The 21,808-nt window shown below is 43.8% G+C and overlaps 1 protein-coding gene across 1 annotated transcript; it reads left to right on the top strand.

The window, feature by feature from the left end:
* The first annotated feature begins 10,285 nt into the window (after window positions 1-10,285).
* Window positions 10,286-10,921, top strand: LOC103690545 (small integral membrane protein 7-like). The gene has a single exon (XM_039084969.2). It carries the CDS (start codon window positions 10,294-10,296, stop codon window positions 10,519-10,521), a length of 228 nt encoding a protein of 75 aa, XP_038940897.1. The 5' UTR covers window positions 10,286-10,293; the 3' UTR covers window positions 10,522-10,921.
* The last annotated feature ends 10,887 nt before the right edge of the window (window positions 10,922-21,808 follow it).

Raw genomic sequence — 21,808 nt, 5'->3', positions numbered from 1 at the left:
TCTTATGGTAAAATGCATGGTAGATTTTCCCAGAGCTTCCCTAGCCTGTAGAGACTGCATCAGAATACGCACAGAAGCAAATATAACATCCAGTTGTCGTCTCTTAAGTCAGATGTTGAAATTTGCAGCTACGTAAAGCAAGTCACTTGAATCATTTATATTGGAAAAAAATGAACTACATTTAAAGACATGTTAACATATAACGGGATTATTGCTGTCTTGCAGGAGTTTAGAAACGTTTTAAATATTTGTTTTGATTTCCAGTATGGTAAGTATCACCAGCTATGGCAAGCACAGAGACAAATGCTCCTTGAGGCACTTGGGAGTATGTAAGAGTATCAGAAGCTCTCTAAACACTGGAAAGTAACGGTCACAGGTCTTACTTGCTCCTCATTGTTGATGTTCAAACTGATGGTCTGAGCTCTTAGGGAGAACGCCAAGACCTCAGAACACAATTACAAGAATGGAAGGGCACAGTGGCTATAGCTGTTTGCAGTAGATGACGTAAAGGCTGGCTCTATAACCTAGTCTTCACTTTGCATACTAGGTGCCCAGTCTGTTTAATGAAAGCCTGGGACACTCCAATGGTACCTGCCATCTCTTTTCTACTTAGAGACAAATGTTTGCCTAGTTGATAACTACATCTCAGAATGCTAGGATGACAGAATGACCTAGGCATCTTCATTTAGAGAAGCTTAATAAACTCCGATCTCTTTCTTTATCATGTCAGTAGCCCTTGGAGCATGGAGAGGGAAGAGTGAGCATGAGTTTTAGGATGAAGCACTTGAAGAAAAGTGCCCTGGCCATTTATTAATAATACTATAAGATTTGTTTGTAGGGGGTTACCACTTTTTTAAAAAATGTCAATTTAGTACCAGGCACTTTGGAAATACTTAGATATTGAAGATAAAGAGGAATGACCTTTCCCCCACTGAGGTTGCTCAGTCTGTACAACAGAAGATATTAGATTGGAAAAGAGTATGAAGAGAGCATGAAGAGACAAACCCACACTGGCTTGATGCTCAAGACAACATGGGCAGGAGTTCTTCCCCAAAACTAGTCAATATCAAAACAAGGTAGTAGAAAAGATGCCCAAAAGCCAGTCTTGGAGAACTTTATGTGCCATGAGGAGGTAGCCTCCCAGCTGGACTGCCTCCAATGGGCAATGCAGAATGCTTGAAAGGACAAGAGGACTGGGGATAGGAAGGACTGGTTGTCTTCTGTCACACTTCTCTTTGTTACTGCCCTGTAGATTCATCCCTAATCAGTCCTGTATGGTAGCTGGGGACGAGAAGGAGAGGAAACAGGAAAGACGCCTAATCGTGGCAGCAGAGTGGGAGGGGCAGCTTGGGTGGGTATGTGCGTGGGTGGGGGCAACTGGCTGGTAGAATTATTTGTATTTAAGAGATGTATGCAATTTACATATCTGTGAGCAGAGACTCCACAGAACATGAATTCCCCATGCTCTGCAGCATTCATCAGTCCTGAACTCCATCTTCCAGTTATTTATGCGTTTGTAGATTTGAGTAAATGCCAAGCAAGCTTTCTTTTTTTGTTGTAAGTTTGGCTTTTCATTTAATAAGTTTATTTTAAAATATTTTTCCCCAGTGACTGAGTTAAATATGAAACTCTTCACAATCAAAGGTGAGAGGTGTTGACGGTTAGCGGTAAACAAAACACTTGTTCCACTAAGCCACCAACTAGCACAGTTTAATTACAGGACAATTAAGCAAGAAGAGTGCTGCTTTCTTGGATGTTTGAACATGAGCGTAGCTGCAGCAGATGGCAGTTTGACACATCAGTGTTGCAAGGCAGTTCACTTAAGTTAAACTCTCCAAGAAGTGCTAAAAATATTAAGCTCGACTTACATACTTCTGCTCTGACTGAAAGATTAACTCTGTTGCTGTGCTAACCAGGACACTCCCAGCGTCTGAAAGAACAAGTTGATTCCTTTAGCATTTTTCAGAACTGCTATTTCAATTATGCTCCTTAGAAGTTGCATAAATAAATATGTAAATAAAAATATCCAATAAGAGAAAAATGTTGCACAAAGACTTCTTCATGTCATAGCCATGAGTTAGAGTGAAGAAGATTTTGACTTAGCCAGGAGTGGTGTCATATGTCCATAATGTCAGTATTTGGGAGGTTGTGGGTGTGGAGTGGGTGTGGGGTGGCGAGTTTGAGGCTGGCTTGGGCTCTGTAGAGTGTCTTAAAATTTCTCTTCCAACTCTAAGAACACACTACATAATGTCTCAAACACAACACAGTCTGAAAGATTCTAGATGTCACAGTAGAATTTAATTTTGGAGTAGGAAATGCTAACTAAAATTAACTAGAAAAAGTCAAGTGGAAGATTATTCAAAAGCTTCTTATTAGATGATCTTTGAGAAGAAAATAACAAGAGGAGAAAACATGATCAGTGATTTCATTTTTGAAAAAGATGGGAACTTGCAGGGAAAACATGTAGCAAATCTTGTTTAATTTCCAAGTAATTTCTCAAAATAATCCAACCTATAAATATTATGCAATGTTCTGTTGGTTATGCTTATTTCTTTCAGTGCCCCCCCCACCAACCCCCCTTTCATTTTTCTACCTACAGTCATTTACAAAGACTTTGAAGGGTGTTCTTCAAAGTCAGTAATGGGAAAGAAAGGGCAAGCCTAGATTGAGTCATGGAAGAGAGATGTGGCTTCTTGGGCTTCAACAGGGAAGGCAGGTGATTTCCTCATGTGGGCTTCCCAGAGTTTCTACTCAGTCTGGGGAAGCTGGCAAGGACTGGCCTCCTTCCTACTCCTCCACAGCTTGTCCTATGCCCCAGGAGAGAAGTGGATGGAGCCAAGGCCTTTGAAGTGCATCGTTAGGCTATTTATTTGAGATCACTCTGATTTTTACTTAAACATAAGCATTCTTAGTCATTAACTTTGTTCTTAGGATTACTTTAGCCAAATCTCAGAGGTTCTGGTAAGTTGTATTTTTTGTTTTCATGCGATTCTAGGATTTTTTTTAAAGCTTTCTTCCAGATTTCTTAATTGAACCATTGTCAAACAACAAAGCGTTATTTCATCTCCAAATATTCAGGCAACGTCTGTGGTTTCTCTACCTATTGATATCTAGTATTAGATCACTGTGATCTGATAAGAGAGAAGAAATAATTTTGATTCTTTTGTGTTAGTTAATACTTGCTTTGTGACATAGAATGTGATCTGTTTTACAGAATATTCTATAGATCTCTCCAGCCTTATTTTTGAAACCTTGACTGAATATGAGAGGTTTGTCACCAATTATGCCAGCTTGAGGTTCTTTCATTTGTTTATCTGTTTCACTCTTGATTTGGAACATTTCTGCTATCATTTTATTGAATAGAGTCCCTGTCTTTATTTTTAAATCTCAGCACTTTCCTCCATCCTGTGGATTTTTAGGTTGGTCTCCTGATGGTATTCCACAGTTCTTGGGTATTGTAGTCATGTTTGTCTATTATTTCTTTATCGATATTTGAAGGTAGTATTTCCTTGAGCTTGTCTGCAAGCCCTTATTTTCTTTCTTCAGTTTGGTTGAGTCCATTGGTCAGGTTTTTCACTTAAAAAATGACATCAAGTTTTCGATTGCCAATATTTATGTTTTTGTTTCTCAAAAGTCCCATTTTCTTACTGAACTCTTCCTGCATTGATCACATTTCCATTCATGTTGCTGATGCCCTAACCCACTTTGCTGGTGACCTTGGTCTTCAGGTCTTGTGTTAATTCATCTTGTCTGCATCTTCTTTGAGGTCACTGATCATTTTAATTAATAGACTTTTGAAATCTTCACCTGGCATTTCGCCTATTTTAGCATCTTTGAATTTGGTCAGGTTGAAGAGTTTATGTGTAGGAATAATGTTATCATGCACTGTGTAATTCAAATCTGATTTCTGGTTCCCCTATATCTGGTTGCAATCCTTATTCAGAGAATCTCCTGTCTCTATCTGGTGTAAACACCAGTTACCCAATTGTTCCCTGATGTATCCATAAATAGAATTCAACAGCCAATGACTGAGTAGGGGAGAGAATAGGGCAGGACTTCCTGCCAGTCAGTAGAGGGGATGAGAGAGGGAGGAAGTCGGGATTAGCCACAGGGAGGGAGTTCAGGAAAGAGAATGAGAAAAGCGTTTAAGCAGAGAAAGCCATAAAATGCAAGTATTTTTGGACTTTTAGCTGGGAGATAGCCAGACTAGCATGGATGTTGTTGTGCCTTTAAAGCTCGTTAAATCAATGTATTAGTCTAGTCGGAATTTTTTAGGAGCTAGCTGGGTAAGAGGAAATTGGCGACTTATATTAAAAAGCTACTAACAGTTAGGATATTCTGGTGAAATCATACTACTTTCTTTCTTGTATTCCTGGTTGTGATGGTTTGTATAGGCTTGGCCCAGGGAATGGCACTATTAGGAGATGTGGTCTTGTTGGAATAAGTATGTCACTGTGGCTGTGGGCTTTAAGACACTCGTCCTAGCTGCCTGGAAGCCAGTCTTCTCCTAGCAGCCTTCAGATGAAGATGTAGAACTCAGCTCCTCCTGCACCAAGACTGCCTGGATGCTGCCATGCTCCCGCCTTGTTGATAATGGACTGAAACTCTGAACCTGTAAGTCAGTCTCAATTAAATGTTGTCCTTATAAGAGTTGCCTTGGTCATGGTGTCTCTTCATAGCAGTAAAACCCTAACTAAGACACTGGTCCTCACTAACACAATCTGTATAATTGTTAATTTGATTATCACTTCTGGTCTTATATTTAGGGATTTGTTATTGATCAGCCTTAGGGGCTCAAATCTCAGTTCCACATAGTGACGAGGAAAAAACTAATATAATTGTAGCCACGTCAAACCACACCAGATACAGAAACACACTAAAATGATTAAAGCACTAATAACTACAAGTCATAAAGTAGAAACAATAAGGCAGAGTGTGCCAAGAAGTTACAAATTAAAGTAAATATGGAAAAATTTATGTGGATGAGATAAAGGAAGGGAATGTGGGGAGGGAAAAACAGAAGACCACTGAGGACAATGGAGGGCCAGTGAGGGTTGGTGAGGGATAGTGAGGTTCAGTAAATGGGGAAAAGGATGGAGAATGTTGTAGAAGGGAAGAGGGCAAGGAATTTGGGGAGGTGGTTTTTCTAGTAATGAGAAAGTGTGAAAGCAGACTTAGATAAATATAGGTAGGGGAACAAAGATTAGAGACGAGCTTTTAAAGAGTCAAGCGTGATAAGGTCAAAACAGAAACTTAGCATCCAGTCCCAGGAACTCACCTGCTTCTTGCTTACCTGCAGACTTAAGCTGACCCATAGTGCTGACAGTATGTTCAGGCTTCTGAATCAGATTTCAGCCTTCTTCAGGGGGTGAACGAGTAGAAGAGACTGCTAGGAAAGGGAACAGACTTGTCTTCAAGGTGAATGTTGTCCCGATAAATCTGTGATCACCAGTCAATAGTACCATGAGTCCAGAACTTTAGTTGGTTGTGTTGCCCATGTAAGGAAAAATACTTTGTACATTGAGAACAGAACTTGCTTCTCTGTCTGCAATGTGCCTGAAGGTTTTGTGCCGTATAGAGGTGACTGGCTAGAAGTCAATTACTTCAAGTCTCGGTGGACTTCAAAACTCCATATATGGTCAGCAAAGCCCACAAGAGTCAAGCATCTGCATGAGGTCTATACTACGTCCCTGGAGGAAAGACATAGAATGATAAGAATACTCCATCTACTTCACCTTGGATGCACTGTAGCTTCCTCCTGGATATAAACCTAAAATGTGTGATTTGGTGTATGTGACCATAGTGGAAAGTGTTCAGCTTTTCTCTTTTTGGAGACCAATCTCTATGACCCCAGTGAAAAGATCCTATTGTGGATGAGGGTGACATTCAACTTCTGGTCCTCTCTCCCTCCACCTATCCAGTGCTAAGATTATAAAATGGTGGAGATAGAACTCAGGGCCTCATACATGCCAGGCGAATGCTACATCAGTGGACAACCCCCTCAGCTCACATTGTTTTTGTATGTGCAAGAAAATGTTTTAATAAAAAAAATAAGTGAAAAATAATAAAGAGTCAAGCATAGCAAAGGGAGCAGACAAGGAAATGGACAGACTCTAACAAGGCAGAGGAACACTACTTAAAACAGAGTAGAAAGAAAACAGCAAAGCTTGGAGAAGAAGAAGGAAAGAGGAGTAGGAAAGAAGAAAGCAAAAGATGGCTTAGTAACAGAAAAATGTATTAAAGAAAAATTTAAAAAGACATAATTTAAAAAGTAGCATAATACAAGAGCACCGATAAAAATACAATAATAATGATAAACAAATCAGAGACCACCAATCAAATGCACATAGGAGCAGGGTCATCAGACACCTTGGATCTTGTCTTTTCTAGGCTTCTTGCTGGTATTGATCTTGTATTGAGTGAGTGAGTGTCAGAAGTCTACCATAGCTGTCTTCACGTTATCAGATCTCCTCTGGGCACCACCGGCCTCTGCTGGTCACTCAGCTTCCTAGTCTGGGGACTGGGAAAGTGCTGTCAGCCACGTTCCCTCCAGCTCTTCACCCTGGAGGCTTGTTTTGACTGTGTCGGGAATGTGAGACATGGCAATGAGAGCCCCACATGTGGGAACCTGTCTTATCATTTAAAAGTCTCCTTAGTACTCCTCATCCTGCCAGAGGACATCCAGCCATGTGTCAAGTAGGCTGTGGGAGCTTCAGTGTTCTTGACTTGTACGGCAGAGGGTAGCAGAGGTTCTCTCAGTTGATGAGGTCACTCCTGGACACCAATGAATGGCAGGGCTATCACCTTCTTGGTTTTGTCCTAAGGGCAAGCCTGCCCCCTGTTTTACCTTTTAGTAGCTGGTGTGTGTGTGTGTGTGTGTGTGTGTGTGTGTGTGTGTGTGTATGAACAAGAAACAACTTAGTGTCATTTGAGAAGAGGAAACCTCAATTGAGAAAATGCCTCCACCCTGATGTCATGTCAGGGCTGTGCCCTTCTTGACCTGGGTATAACTGCTTTTCCTTTCTCCACGAATGCCTCCCTGGACCTTCTGTCCCCCAGGTGTTATGGCTGGTGAATCTCAGGCTCCTGACCTGAGGGTGTTTGAAGATTTTTGACTCTCAGGGGAGCTTGGTTTTAAACAATAATTTTCTCTCAGTAGGTTCCTGGTCGCTGTCCTCTGAATCACAGAGTGACAGAGTGGATTTCTCTCCACTGCTGACTGCTTTGCCAGAAGAACCAGTGCCAAAATCTACAGACTTGTGAGGACAATGGGCTCATCCTAAGGGCAAGCCTGCCCCCTGTCTTACCTTTCAGGAGCTGGGGTGTGTGTGTGTGTGTGTGTGTGTGTGTGTGTGTGTGTGTGTGTGTGTGTGCGTGTGAACAAGAAATAACTTAGTGTCATTTGAGAAGAGGGAACCTCTATTGAGAGAATACCTTCACGCTGATGTCATGTTGGCAAGTCTGTGAGGGCATCTTGATGAGTGATTGGTGTGTGAAGGCCCGGCCACACATGTACACAAGGGCACATGCGTATCACCCGTGGGCAGGTGAGCCTGAATTATATAAGAACACAGGCTGAACAAGTCATGAATAGCAGCCAGTAAGCAGCATTCCTCTATGGGTTTTGCTTCAGTTCCTGACTCCAGTCCTCAGCGATGGACTATGAAGTATAAGCTGGAATAAACCTTTTCCTCCTCCAACTCATTTTTGCTCATGGTGTTTAAATGGCAGTAGAGGGAAAACTGAGTCATGCTCCCTCCACCAGGCTGTTTCCCTTCTTTTCCTCACCCATCCTTCTCTCCATACCTTCCATGTATCTTTTGTTTTCTTTGTGATTTTCCAGAGCTCCTCTCTTTGGAGCATTTTTCCCCATGTTTCAACTCTCTCCTTCACCAGCGCACACAGACAGCTTCCAGGTTAACCCTGAAACCCGGTTGCACAAAGATTCTGCCACAGTTATGGAAGTCTAGCGTAGCCACTCCCTGGCTGAGAGAGGTCCACAGGTCAGTGGGGTGTGCATAGGTTCCTGTCAGACTCCCCACTTACAGCTTACAGCTTTGTCCTTCGCCAACTGTGTAGCAAGGGTACATGTTCTGCCTGACTAGTAAGGTTGGTAGAATGCTACATACAGGGGCTGATGCGATGATCATTTGAGTGACTGAAAAGTGTGTAGGACGAGTTTAACACACAGGAAATACTGTAGACGTTACCTACTGTAACAGAATACTTTCCAGTAGTTGAGAAGTGCAGGCTAGCTTTCTACACGCATGCTTTCAAGAATGCATCCATTTTCACTGTCTTCTCTCTCTGCCACCCTTCTTTAAAAACGTCTTTTGCCTGTGTCTGCCTTGACCTCTTTCTCTGCTCCAGAGATGATCCCACAGGGGACCATCACAGCCCAGATGTCTTTGGTGGCTGGGAGAAAGCCCTATAGCTGAATACCGTTAAGCACTGGGAAGGGCTTCTTAGCTGGGTGCCTATCAGAATGATGGTAATTTCAGCTGTCACTATGTCTCCCTGTGGACTCTCCTTGGGACTCTTGACTCTGCCCTGTAGTGATTTGAAATGGATTTTATTAAGCTCTCATTATTCGTCCCCCGCCTTGGTATCTGAACCGCATGAGAGTTAGTGCCTGCCTGGTGATCTGCTCAGGCCTTTTCACATGCCCAGCTCCCTCTCTCTCTCGTGCACGAAATCCAAAGTGAGGTCCAGGGTTCAGAGGCCCAGCTCAGCTTGTGAATTAATGGAGTGGTGGGCTACCTTTGTGTCCGTTTCTTAAATGTTTTCCTCAAGCAGAATTATAAATAGGCTGTTTTCTGACCCATGGGTCAAAAAGTGAATAATCAGGCAAATGATTTTGATTCTAACATCTATTATGAACATAACACATTAATAATGAATGTCAAGAATTCGGTTCAGAGGTGGTAAAGGCAAAGGCACCTTGTGTCTCTCTTTGTCCACTTACCGTCTTGTTCAACGCCTTTTTTCTATCTGGAGTGGCAATAGGACTTTTCAAAGTCTTCCTGGATGGTGGGATTGCTCAGTGGGTAAGGACATCAGGTTACTAAGAACCCACTTGATGGAGGGAGAAAACCGACTCCTGCAAGTGATCTTAGACCTTCACATGTGCTGTGGCACATGTACATATGTGTACACACACACACACACACACACACACACACACACACACACACAATATGTAAAAAAAATGAAAAGAAAGCTGCAAACAGAAAGGAGATATCCACACTCATAAACAAACCTAAGAGTGTCCGTAACAGCCTGCCTTTGACTGAACGGAGGGGTGTAAGGAGGCGAGGGTCAGCTTTTGGGTCTCAATTAAATTCCTGCTTCTGTTCTACTTTAACAAGACTGGGAAGTTGAGTGTCCACATCTCTCGAGAATGTTTTCTGCTCTGAATCCCTGGGGAGTGGTGTGCTGCAGACGTCGTTTCATTTTATCCCAGCAAACTGTCTCATCCCCTCCTCTTCCTGAGGACAGAGATCTGTAAATGGGAACAAACCAGCTCTTCACTCTTCCCTGATAGGTCTCCGCCTTTCACAGAGTTCAGATGAGAAGGTTTTAAGAGGAACCGACCTCCTTGGATAGCAGTAGCTGCTATGAGGACTCTGACATTTTTGTAAAGTGCCAAATCGCCATATGGATTAAACCTACCGTCTCTTCCCGCTGTGGGTTGGCTCATAAAGGACCAGCCGCTGAGCCGCCCTCAGCCAGGCGCCAAGAGGCAGAATTCCCCCACGATGAGGGCAGTTTGGGAGCTTAAGTGAGACATGGCTCCTTGGAAAGCCAGGCCAGTTTCTTGTGATGGAGGCTGGAGGAGAATGGCACTGGACTTGATGAAAAGAACAAGGAGATGAGGTCACTGCTACTGCTCCACCTACTGGCTTAGCAGACTTGAGACATCCACATTTTCCGTTTCCTTGGGACCCTACCACTCACCACTGCAGGCAGACCAGACAACAGCATGAGGAGATTCCATTGGCTTTTGGCACCTGAGATGTCCAAATTGACATCCCCATTGAGGGGTCTTCATGATACTCATGAACTCAGGCTATCCTGGGTGTTCGTTTAAAGTTCCTCAGTCTCACATGCTCCTCACATGTACTGATTTGAACACTTTAATGGTAAACTCAGTTACCAGTAATGTGTTGGTGTCACATTAAGGAAAGGGATTAAGAAACACTTCCCTTTGGCACAGTTTAATCAAGAGTGAGCCTGGACTTGAATTCTCTATTTCTCTGACCCCTGTCTTCCAAAGGATGTAAGGCTGTAAGGATGATGGGAGACATACTGCTGTTCGGGAGGTCGCTGATGAACGCCCGGGCTGTGCTCAACTTTAAACTGAAAAAGAAGGACAAGCAAGACTTTGGGGAGGAATTGAGGGAACCCAGCACAGGAAACAACAGCCGGGAATTCTTAGTGAGCCTAAGGAACTTCCGGGTCTTCATCGCGCTGTGGAATGGATTCATGATTCTCTGCACGATCGAACTGTTCAGCTCTTGAGCCCCGCATGGAACCCAGAGCTTGCCTGCGGGACATCCACGGCTTCGTTTCTGTTTCTGTTGACTTCAAGAATGCTTCTCACCGGAAGACCAAGGAGCTGCCCTGAAGGCTTGAGCTCATTTAGGTAGAGAACGTCCATCACCCAGCCACCCAACCCCTCCTTCGCCCTAGTTCCGCCTGTACTTTGCAGTTTCGGGAAGTCCTGTAAGACACAGTGACACAGTTGGGCTTTGTTAGGACAAAGACACACCTAGATCTTCTCCATGTGGCCATTCCGTCTTTGCCCAGCTTCTCCAGAAACCTGACACGGGCTATTTCTTGGTTGACTTGCTCCTGATTGTTTTGATTTGATTTGTTTCTTCCCGATTACCGTATGAGTCTGAATTCGACTCCTAAACACTGCCTTTTGAGTCTGTCTGTCCTTATTTGTGTCTGTGAGTCCCTCACAATGGGCTTTGCTTCCGGGCATCACATGGGGGAAGGAATGCGGGATACTTTACAGAAATCTTGAACTCTAACTGACCCTGCACTGACCCGGATAACAAACAAACCAGTGCCACCAAGCCACATCCATATGTTACAGCATCCAGCATTTATGGTGACTAATCATTTTTATAAGACCACTTTCAGCCCTTTTGCTGTTCCTAGCATTTATTACCATAACATACAGACGGATGTGCATTATTTGCCGGGTCAGGGGCACGGCAGAGCACACGATTTCAGATGCAGTTATGCATTAGTTTAACTTGGAAAAGTTAATTACATGGCAAACCCAGGGCAGGTCAGGTTGATTGCTATATTCTCATCTTAAAGGCAGGTTAAACAACACAGGATGAGTACACAGTAGGATGGCGGTCTTAAGTGGCCTCAGGAAATATTAACCATTCTCGCTATGAGGTCCAGCAAAGTTCTAGTCTCTCTTAGAGCGTAAGAGATATTTTCATAATGGCGCACTGTCCTGCGTGGATTTTCCTCTATGTAACATCAAGGAGAGATGCATTGCTTATTTTAGTAGCACTCACTGGTTCCCTCTGCCAAGGGCCCATCTAGGATGCTCAGAGACATTCCAAGCACCTGGTAGGTACCTCTCTTACAGTGACAGGGGAAAACAGTCATGTATAGAGATGGTTAACGTCCCTGGGAGCAGTAGTGTCACCACCTGAGAACCAATGTCCACAGTAGTCTTCAGTTGAGGAGGACAGTGGCAGCTTCTCTACAAAGAGCTGGATGACTAGAGTTGTCAGGGCTGAGACATCCCACATCACCAATGAGACACCGTGGGCACAGTTTCCACACAGTGGGTTTGCAAGACAAGGGGGGTTGGGGGAATTGGAGTTTTTTCTCATCATGCTTGGATCTAAGGAAACTTTGATTAAATGAACACTAGGAAAAGAGGACACAGAACAGATCCCTGGTGACTGGCGTAATGTGTGTGTGTGTGTGTGTGTGTGTGTGTGTGTGTGTGTGTGCGTGCGCGCGCATGTGTGTGTATACAGTGTGTGTGTGTATATATATATAACATGTAATGTGTAATGTGTAATATATAAGATGATATATGATATGCACATAAATATATACTAAAATACACATATTATGTATATAATATATATTTAATTTTTGTATTTCAAACCATACTGGAGGAAAGACATCTTTTTCTACATATGTCACTTAAGTTTGTGGCCAAGGTTCCTATAACAAGATTAACAAGAATAAAGTGTAGACTACATAATACAGGTTATATGTGATCCAAGAGTTTTTGTGAGAAAAATAAGATTCTCCCCATCCCAAGAAAGGGGAAGGACTGAACATTTTTCCCTCTAGTTTTGATGACAGCTGAGGAGCAGTAGAGAAAACACAGCTGGTGGACCTAGTGGAGGTGAACAGAGTGGTGTTAGGGGGGGTGGGGATTGTGACAAACCATGGAGGGAAACTTTCACCTCAGTGCCCATCATTCAGTTCCAGCATAAAAATGAGTCTAATCCTAAATCTTAAAATTTTAATGAGAGACCCCAAATTAGAATTTTTATTTAAAATATTTTAATTTAACAGGAAAAGAACAGTGTAGGCCTGTGGGAATCTGGCTTAGCTGCACTTGATTATCATGTATGAGGCCTTGGTGTAACCCAGCACCACAGGAAGCTATCTAAGGTAAGATAGATATAGGGGAACATGATTATAATCCCAGCTTCTGGGGGGAGAGAGAGAAGGACTGAAAGGTGCTTGAGGGCAGCCTGGGCCATAACGAGTTATAGACCGCAGTGCCTCAGGAACAATAGATGGATGGGTGGGTGGGTGGGTGGGTGGGTGGATGGATGGATGGATGGATGGATAGATAGATAGATAGATTGATTCTGGGGCTATGACTCAGTGGTAGATGGAGTAGATTGTTTCCTAGCATATGCAAGGCTTTTCCTCCTCCCCGCAGAAGCAACACCACCCTTCAAACAATAACAACAGCAACGACAGCAACAACAACCAAAACCAAACCAACCAACCAACAAAAGTAACACAAAATCACCACCACAGGAAGAAGAAAGAAAGAAAGAGATAAGGAAGAAAAGGAGAAATGAACAGAATAGATTGGGGAGGGGTGGGATTTTAACAGCCTGTTCATGCAGATTCCTTTTTCTGCCCAGAATTACCCTTGTTTCCAGGCACAGAGTGTACACCTCTTCCAAGATGCTCTCATGGCCTCTCCTGAACTCCAAATCAAACATATATGATTCTAAGTATAAAAACAGAAATTTAGAATTGACTGCTGTAGCAGCTAGCAATTATTCAACCTGTGAAGGTCAGCATGTAAAAGGTTCACTTTCTGTTCTACCAGTGTCTGTCTTTTTCAAAATCATTTTCTGTTAGCATTTTTGCTATGCAGCTAAGATGGGTTCACCATAGGGAAGGTTTGAAGAAAGTATATAGGGTCAAATAGAAGAATCACCCTGAATCCTGTTGTTCCGGTGTAACTTGTGGTGGTTGGAATGAGAATGGCTCCTACATTCTATTTGAAAGTGTGGTCTACAGTTAGTGGAACTGTTTGGGAAGGATTAGGGAGTGTGGCTTTGTTGGAGGAGAGGTGTTACTGGTGGTGGGCTCTGAGGTTTCAAAAGTGGTTCTCTGCCTGCCGTCTATGGGTCAGGATGTAAAGCTCTCAGCTACATCTCCAGCCTCACGGCTCTCTTCTCACCATAAGGATCATGGACTAACCCTCTAAAACTGTAAACAAGCCTCCAATTAAATGCGCTCTTTTATACGGGCTGCCTTGGTCACGGCGTCCCTTCACAACAGTAGAACCGTGACTAAGGTACTGCCACTACTGATATTTTATTACGTGTTTTCCAAATAGGCACATAACAGCCGCCACTGCAGTTCCCACACCCACTCTTCCTTCTTTTTTTCCTTTGGATTTTTAAGACAAGGTCTCATGTAGCTCTCAAACTCTATATAGCCAAGGGTTGCCTGGAACTTCTGGTCATCTTGCCTCATTTTCAACCATGCCTCCTTGGGATTGAGCTGTAGTTTATTGTAGATCCAATGCCGTCTTCTGGTGACGCTGGCTTGGTCCTTATAGGTTCAGTGCCTTCTATAGACTATGGACACTGAGCAGATATGTTCTGGTTTACAGTTATTTTTCAGAATCCCAGTGAGGTAGGAGGAGTAGGTGTCATTCCTGTAAGTATCCATTGAGGACTATTAGAAGGTAAAGTGTGTTTCTGTGGATGACTCAATGTGACAGTCTATCAAAGGTGAAGACTTAAATATGACTGTGGGTTTTCTGTTTGTTCATCTCAGTTTAGCTTTTAATTGCCTGGCTTAATTATTTCAAATAATTTCAAATGCAGATCCACATGAAAGCCTTCTTCCTCAAACCTTCAGTGCTTTAGGGATAACTAGTAAGTTTTAAAAAGGCTTTAAATCCTCATGGGTAGTTCCATTAATGAAGGGAGAGAATGGAAAAGTGGGAGAGCAGGGAGTGAGGAAGGAAAGAGTTAAGTCAGAATGAATGCTTGCAAACTCACAGGCATTTACCTTTATGGAAGTCTGTGGCTGTTGAACAAATCTGCGTGTCACAATTCTTAGAGACAGAACAGAGGGCATTCAACACGAACACCTACAAAACGCAGACACCTGCTAATAGGAGAGACACTTATGGGAGTGTCAAACCACCCAGGACACCTTCTACTTCCAGGGGTTGGCCCTCCTCAGCTCTAGTGATTTAAAGACAAACCTTCAGCCTTGTCAACTTCTCTCATTTTGCTGAGGACCAAAGTCGGGATTTTTATGTAAAATGATAATTTTTTTTACACATTTTTTTCTTTCTTTTTTTTTTTTTTCCGGGGCTGGGGACCGAACCCAGGACCTTGCGCTTCCTAGGTAAGCGCTCTACCACTGAGCCAAATCCCCAACACCAAAAATGATAATTTTTTTAAAAAGTACAGTGTAGACCACGTTAGTGATGCTTGCAAGTGAAATGTGCCTCAGACTCTAGTCTGGCCATGGTGTGCATGAAATTTGGTCTCTAGAGAGTTTCAGATCGGTGAGGGTTTCCTTTTCTGTGGAAATATTCTTCGAGAGGGACCACGAAGTTGGTGGGATGCCCTTGGAGTTATAAAATGCCCTCTAACCTCGTTTCTGCAGCAGCCTGCTCTGTTCTCCAGGCCTGATGTCTGTCCTCTGCTACACCACAGTTCCCACACAGGCCTTCTCTGGATCAGCCCAGAAGCTCTGAGCATTGGTCCTCAGGTCCAAGCTATGCGCATAGTGCCCTGGGCCACAGAAACTTACCTGACTTACTTAAATCATAAATATCTGTCCCTTTAAGAAGCCAGGAAGTGATTTGTTTTTCAATCAACAACCACAGACCATTACTCTTACCTGTTTGTGAACTGGACTTGTGTTTACTTCACACGTACAAATGCTCTTCCTTTGAATGGAAGATGATAGTCACTTCTGCCAGATCATGTCCATTTGAGAGTTCGTCTGAGCTTGTCACCGTGGGAAAAACATTTCTTCCTCCAAGGATCTGAGTTCTGAAAGTTCAGGAGCCCAGTAATTCCATGATTTAATATCCAGTAATTTCTTCTGCCGTCTTGTAAAAATGATAAATCCTAAATATGAGTTATGTATTAAAATGTAAAAAGGGTGTTGTGCTACGTGAACATTTTCCTTTATGTGCTTATGCTACACGAAATGGATGCAATATTCTATGAAATACTTTTGGAAAACGAGATTTTAAACAAAACATGCTATTAGAAAGTTGACCACGAGAGGGCAGCATTGTCTACACAAATTTGAATCGCAAGCAAATGGCAAGGCTGTGAGGCTTATCCACCATTTGGTTTCAAACACGTGGACAAAATATTAGCAGCAGCATTATTTATGCTTACATTTGCATTCTTTTCAATAAGACACTTAGTCTCTAGGTCTGGCTAGCCATTAGGACAAGTCTAATTCTGATTAATAATGGCATCTGTCTTCCTCCCCCACTATGCCTCTTTTTTCTCTCCAGCAAGCCTCGTTCATATGCTACAGTCAATTTCTGTAGCTTTATTATTTGTTTTAAAGAATATGGTCATGCTCTTTTATGATCCAGCCGTGTGTGTGTGTGTGTGTGTGTGTGTGTGTGTGTGTGCGCACAGGAATGGATTAGGGTACAGGTGTTAGGCATTTGGAAGTCAATCTTGGGTATTGTCTGACATTTACCACATTAGCATTTATTTATGTATCTATCTATGTATCTATCTATCATCTATGTATGTATGTATATATGTACTATCTATCTATCCATCTATGTATGCATGCATCTATCTCTGCATGTATGCCTGTATGTAAGTAGTATCTACGAATCTATGTATGTACGCATGCATGCATGCACACATCTATCTGCATGTATGTATGCATGCATACATCTATCTCTGCATGTATGTATCTATGCATCTATATATGTATGCATACATCTATCTGCAGGAATGTATGTATCTATGCATCTATATATGTATGCATACATCTATCTGCAGGAATGTATGTATCTATGTATGTATATATGCATGTATGCATACATCTATCTCTGCATGTATGTATGTATGTATGTATGTATCTATCTATCTATCTATCTATCTATCTATCTATCTATCTATCTATCCATCTGAGACAAAGTCTTTCACTTGAGGTCTTCTATTAGGGCTAGGTTGACTGCTGGCCAGGGAGCTCCACAGAGCCGTTTGTCTCCTTCTCCCCAGCACTGGGATTGTAAGCAAGGTCCCTGTTTTTGTTTTTCTTCAATTTTATTGACTTATTTTTTACTTATTCACTTTACATCCCTCTCACGGACGCTCTCCTGGTCACCACTCACACAATGCTTCCCCTCTTCTCCTCTGAGTGGTGGGGAGGTCTCCTGGGATATCCCCCAACCCTAGCACTTAAGTCTCTCCCACTGAGGCAGCCCAGCTAGAAGAACGCACAGCACATACAGGCAACAGACAACTTTTGGGATATGAACCACCAAAGAACACACAGGGGCTGGACCTATGCCTCCCTCTATATATGTAGCAGATATGCAGCTTGGTCTTCATGAAGGTCCCAGCTTTTTACATGGGTTCTGGGGGTTGAATTAATTGCTTGCTCTCTGGTAAGCAATTTCCCAGGCTGATCTGTTTCCCCAGGTGAAGCCCTTAGGCAGTCTAGTGCAGTGGCTAGAGTTCAGGCAGGTGGCTATCTGCCTGGTGTGGGTGAGGCATTGGGGAACAGTAAATAATACCAACATTTACTTCAGATGGTTTATAGTGGGATTATACAGGGCCTGCTATCTAGAAAGTGCACAATATAAATATTGCAGGAATAATGCTTTTTTTTTTTAATTGAGCGGTAGACATTTAAAAATCTGGAGAACGTATATAAAAGTCCAACTTATATAAAGATCCCATTGCCGGTTTCATTATTCACATTACTTGTCTGGTCCCTTGGCCAGTTCTGGGCTCTTCTCTCGAGCTTCCACTCCCCACTGGCTCTTCTGAGTCTGCAGCCGAGACAGTAAACCGGCATGGCGGCAAGCGAGAACAGCTGTGGGCAGAAGCCGTTTGACTTCTCCACACTGCAAACTGCATAGCACGACTGTGACCGCTCTTGGTCCTAACAATTCTGTAGATTCTTTTATCGGAGCAACGCGAAGCCCCTGGCACCACATTTTAATCTAATTTGTTTCTTTTGTCAGATTTCATCTTCAGGGAGACGTCTTTGAGGGGCTGGATGGGGCCATGTCCTATGGGACATTTGGTTTCATTCATTCCTAGGTGGCAGGTTGAAAGGGCAGGGCTGTTAAGCTGTGAAGGACAGCTGCAGCCTTATGGGAGAACAGGGGAAGCCACTGGGGACAGTCCCACGGAGATATCCTCCCCTCCCCCTCCCCCTGTCTCCCCTGTCCCTTTCCTCCCTCTGTCTTCCTATCCAGACACGTAAGGCTTTTCTTATTTTGATTTTTAATCTAGAGAAGAAATCATGATTTCTGAAAACGGTTCCAAAAGTTATTTCCTTCTTACGTCAGGAATCTAGGGAGAAAGCTTTGTGCCTGAGGAGTCAGGAAGGCTTCGAAGCTCTCACCCATGCCTGGTGTTACCAAAGGAGGCTGGGACCGAGGGCTACAGAGGCTGCGCTTGTTCGAAGTGCTCTCTCGGGGGCAGCAGCCGCTCAGAATGGCGCGGCCCTGTCGCTGCCTATCTGCTCATTGAGAGGCAGAGCACATCGAAGGGCCTCTGCGAGGACACTTTGCAGACTATAAATCGGCACTGGAGGAGATGCTTAATTAAATCAGTCCTGAGGTCACAGGAAGGAAAAGCCCCCTTCTCCCTCCCAGACTTGACCTGGTTCACGTAGCATGGCAACCAGAGAACCTCAAAATGTGTTAGCAGGAATAATGTAAATGCGCCCAGAGGAGCTGGTTCCCAGCCCCATTATAAGGAGAGAAATCCCATCTAGACCCGCAGACAAGGAAGGAGTCTGACCTTCCAATTTAATCCTGTGAACAAAAACCAGAAGAAACAGCCAGAGAGGCCAAATCGCTGTGTTGGATTATGATGCTTTCGTATAGGCTTTCTTAAAACATCGTATTTCTAAAGATTCTTGTTATTTGAAGGGGTTTGGGGAGGTTTGCGTGGATCCTCCACCAGAACGGGGTGCAAGTGCTGACGGCTCCTAGTTCATGATTGAGACAACCAGTTAGGACGTGGGGGTTTAGACAGGGTGCCAGTCGAGAGGAGTCTGTCAGAAAAGAACATGGGTACTGAGGATGAAGGTGAATGGGCTATCCTGGCCTCTGGGCCTTCAGTCTGCTGTGCAGAAAGGCTTGGCACACAGCAATGGGTCTGCTCCGGTCTTCTTTCCATGGCTCATGAGTTTGGGGGAGCATTGAGCACATCTTGTCTGTTTGTCAGCTGACACTTTAGGTCACCCCCCCCCCCTCTCTAGCTGTCTCCAAGTGTAAAGATAGGATCAGGGGACAGGAAGAAAGCCAACAGAACATAAATATGAAGACAGTCCCTGGAGGTGCAGTCTTGGCTACATTTGGGACAAGTAAACAGAAGTAACTTTAACTCAGCCTGGTTGGTCTCCACAGGCCTTGAAACTGCAGGAGTGGCTCGGCCTAGGGCACAGGCCCCATGGCTGTCACCAGGTGAAAGGAGTCTGAGCCTCTGAATCATCACCCATCTCCCATGTCCATAACTTATGGGTCACACTTGCTTTTCATTCGTAATTTCCTGTGATGATGCACTACCCAGCAATGAACCCAGATTAATGTCATTAGTCCTTCACATCTGTTAGCTAGATCCATTCTTAACTCAGCAGATACAGTGTGTGTGTGTGAGTGTGTGTGTGTGAGAGTGTGTGTGTGAGAGTGTGTGTGTGTGAGAGTGTGAGTGTGTATGAGTGTGAGTGTGAATGTATGTGTGTGTATGAGAGTATGTGTGTGAGTGTGTATATGTATGAGAGTATGTGTATGAGAGTGTGTGTGAGTGTGAGTGTGTGTGAGAGTGTGTGTATGAGTGTGAGTGTGAATGTATGTGTGTATGAGAGTATGTGTGTGAGTGTGTATATGTATGAGAGTTTGTGTGTGAGAGTGTGAGTGTGAGTGTGTGTGTGAGAGTGTGTGTATGAGTGTGAGTGTGAATGTATGTGTGAGTGTGTGTGAGAGTGTGTGTATGAGTGTGAGTGTGAATGTATGTGTGAGTGTGTGTGTGAGAGTGTGTGTGTGAGAGAGTATGTGTGTGAGTGTGTATATGTATGAGAGTATGTGTGTGAGTGTGTATGAGTGTGAGTGTGTATGAGAGTATGTGTGTGTGAGTGTGTATGAGTGTAAGTGCATGTGAGAGTATGTGTGTGTGTATGAGTGTAAGTGTGTGTGAGAGTATGTGTATGTGTGTGTGTGTGTGTGTGAGAGAGAGAGAGAGAGAGCGTGTGTGCGTGCACGCACGCGCTTTGTGCTGCTGAGCTTTGGGGCAGGCATTTTTTCATTTCCCACCCTTTCTGGAACTTTCTGGGCTTTCACTGTTCTCCTGTTTCCTTCCCCTGACAAATCAAAGAGGTCTTGAAGGACTACGTAGTCAAATATTTACCTCCCCCTGCTAGGAAGGTAGATCAGGGCAGGGGCAGGCTTTAAGATTAGGACATGAAGGAATGAGAGAGGTGGGGAAAGAGAGGTAGAGGAGGACAGGGTGGGGAGGCGAAGAAGGAGGTAGGAGAGAAGGAAAGGGAAACGTAGGGAGAGGTGAAAGAGGGGAGAGGTGGGGAAGAGGTGGAGGGAGGGGAGGAAGGGAAAAGGGAGGAAGGGAAGGAGGGATCGAGGGGAAGGGCAGAGGGAGAGGGAGAGGGAGAGGGGGAGGAAGAGGAAGAGGGAGATGGAGAGGGAGAAAGGAGAATCCTCTCCCCCATCGATGGGGGGAACGTTAATTGAGTATGTGCAGACAACATGTATGCAGTACGAGTGTCCCAGTCTCCTGGGACACCCAGTACAGGCGTCACTGAGCTCCGACCTTACTCCAGCTTTGGCCCAGTTTCATTTCCGGAAGTTCTTTTCTTCCCTAATAAACTTAAATAGGTTTCTATCCCATTCATGTGTCCCTGGTCCAATTGCTTTATCCAGGACACGGGAACTTGGGAAGTCCCAGCAGGTGCTGTCCAGACTCCAGTACACACCTAACAGCATCTCTGAAGCAGCTGCCTTTCTCACCACGGTGTCTCCAGTGAACAGCAAACACCTGCGCAGATCAGGAGTGGAGAAAGGTGTGTCCTAGGGGCCCCTGGGGCAGGGCTAGAGGGCGGGGCTTCCCGTCTCATCGGGGAGTGGGTGAACCAGGCCTTTGATTTGGCAGTCAGTCAACCAGCTGGCTACGCCTTAGTTATCTCTGCTGCAAACGTCACATATGAGACTTGTCTTGCATTAAGGCTGGCTCCGGGGCACTCTAAACTCATGAACTAAGACACAGCAGTCCACAATCTGAAAATCCGGTAGCATGCTTTTAAAGTTAATTTATGTAGACACACAACAACGGCAACATTCTTCCTGTGATCCATATATTTATACCCCATTACCAATGCCATTATATATGAATAACTTATTAGATCCAATTAAAAAAAGCAGCAAAGGGGAGAATGATGAAGCAGGCAATGATTCTCCGAGGCTCGTTCTGGTAAGCCAGCCATTTGTTTATTTCTTCAGGACTCGGGTTGCCGCTAAGGCTGAAGTTGGAGAAACCAGTAAATATTTTTAATGTGACAGAAAAATCAAAGCATTCTGCGCATCTCACGCCGTTGTTACTCCCGGGTTTTATTTCCTTTCTTTTAAAAAAAATTATTAGCTATAATATTTCAGACTTTATAGGGTATAAGAATCCTGTGTGATCCAAAGCAAGGTGAGTGGCAGGTGGCGCTATCTGCATCCTGCCACATACTCGTGTGCCACTAGACAGTGCCTGGAGCAGAAGTGTCACATGATTTTAAAATGCTTATTTTTATCCACATGCTATCATATGTGTATTTTAGGTTAAAAAATGTACAGGACTTCAAAACTTCATCATGGAACTCACATATACTGTGTGAGTTCTGGGATTGAATCAGTCAGTCAGGCTCGGCAACAAGGACCTTAACTTTTGTGAGCCACTTCACTGGCCCCGTGTATATTTTTATTTTTAGCAGTTTTTTAAAAAACTCTGTGCATCTAGATTGACCCACTAGCAAGTTTATTCTCTTCTTTTGAGCATATTAAGAAAAGGAAGCACACACACACGCACACACACACACA

Source organism: Rattus norvegicus, chromosome 9 (genome assembly GCF_036323735.1).
Source record: "Rattus norvegicus strain BN/NHsdMcwi chromosome 9, GRCr8, whole genome shotgun sequence".
Lineage (NCBI taxonomy): Eukaryota > Metazoa > Chordata > Mammalia > Rodentia > Muridae > Rattus > Rattus norvegicus.
Note: the sequence above shows the minus strand (reverse complement) of the source record. Positions and strands in the feature narration are given on the sequence as shown.

Excerpts from the sequence above, each read along its gene's own strand:
- LOC103690545 (XM_039084969.2), top strand. The coding sequence starts at position 10,294 with ATGATGGGAGACATACTGCTGTTCGGGAGGTCGCTGATGAACGCCCGG.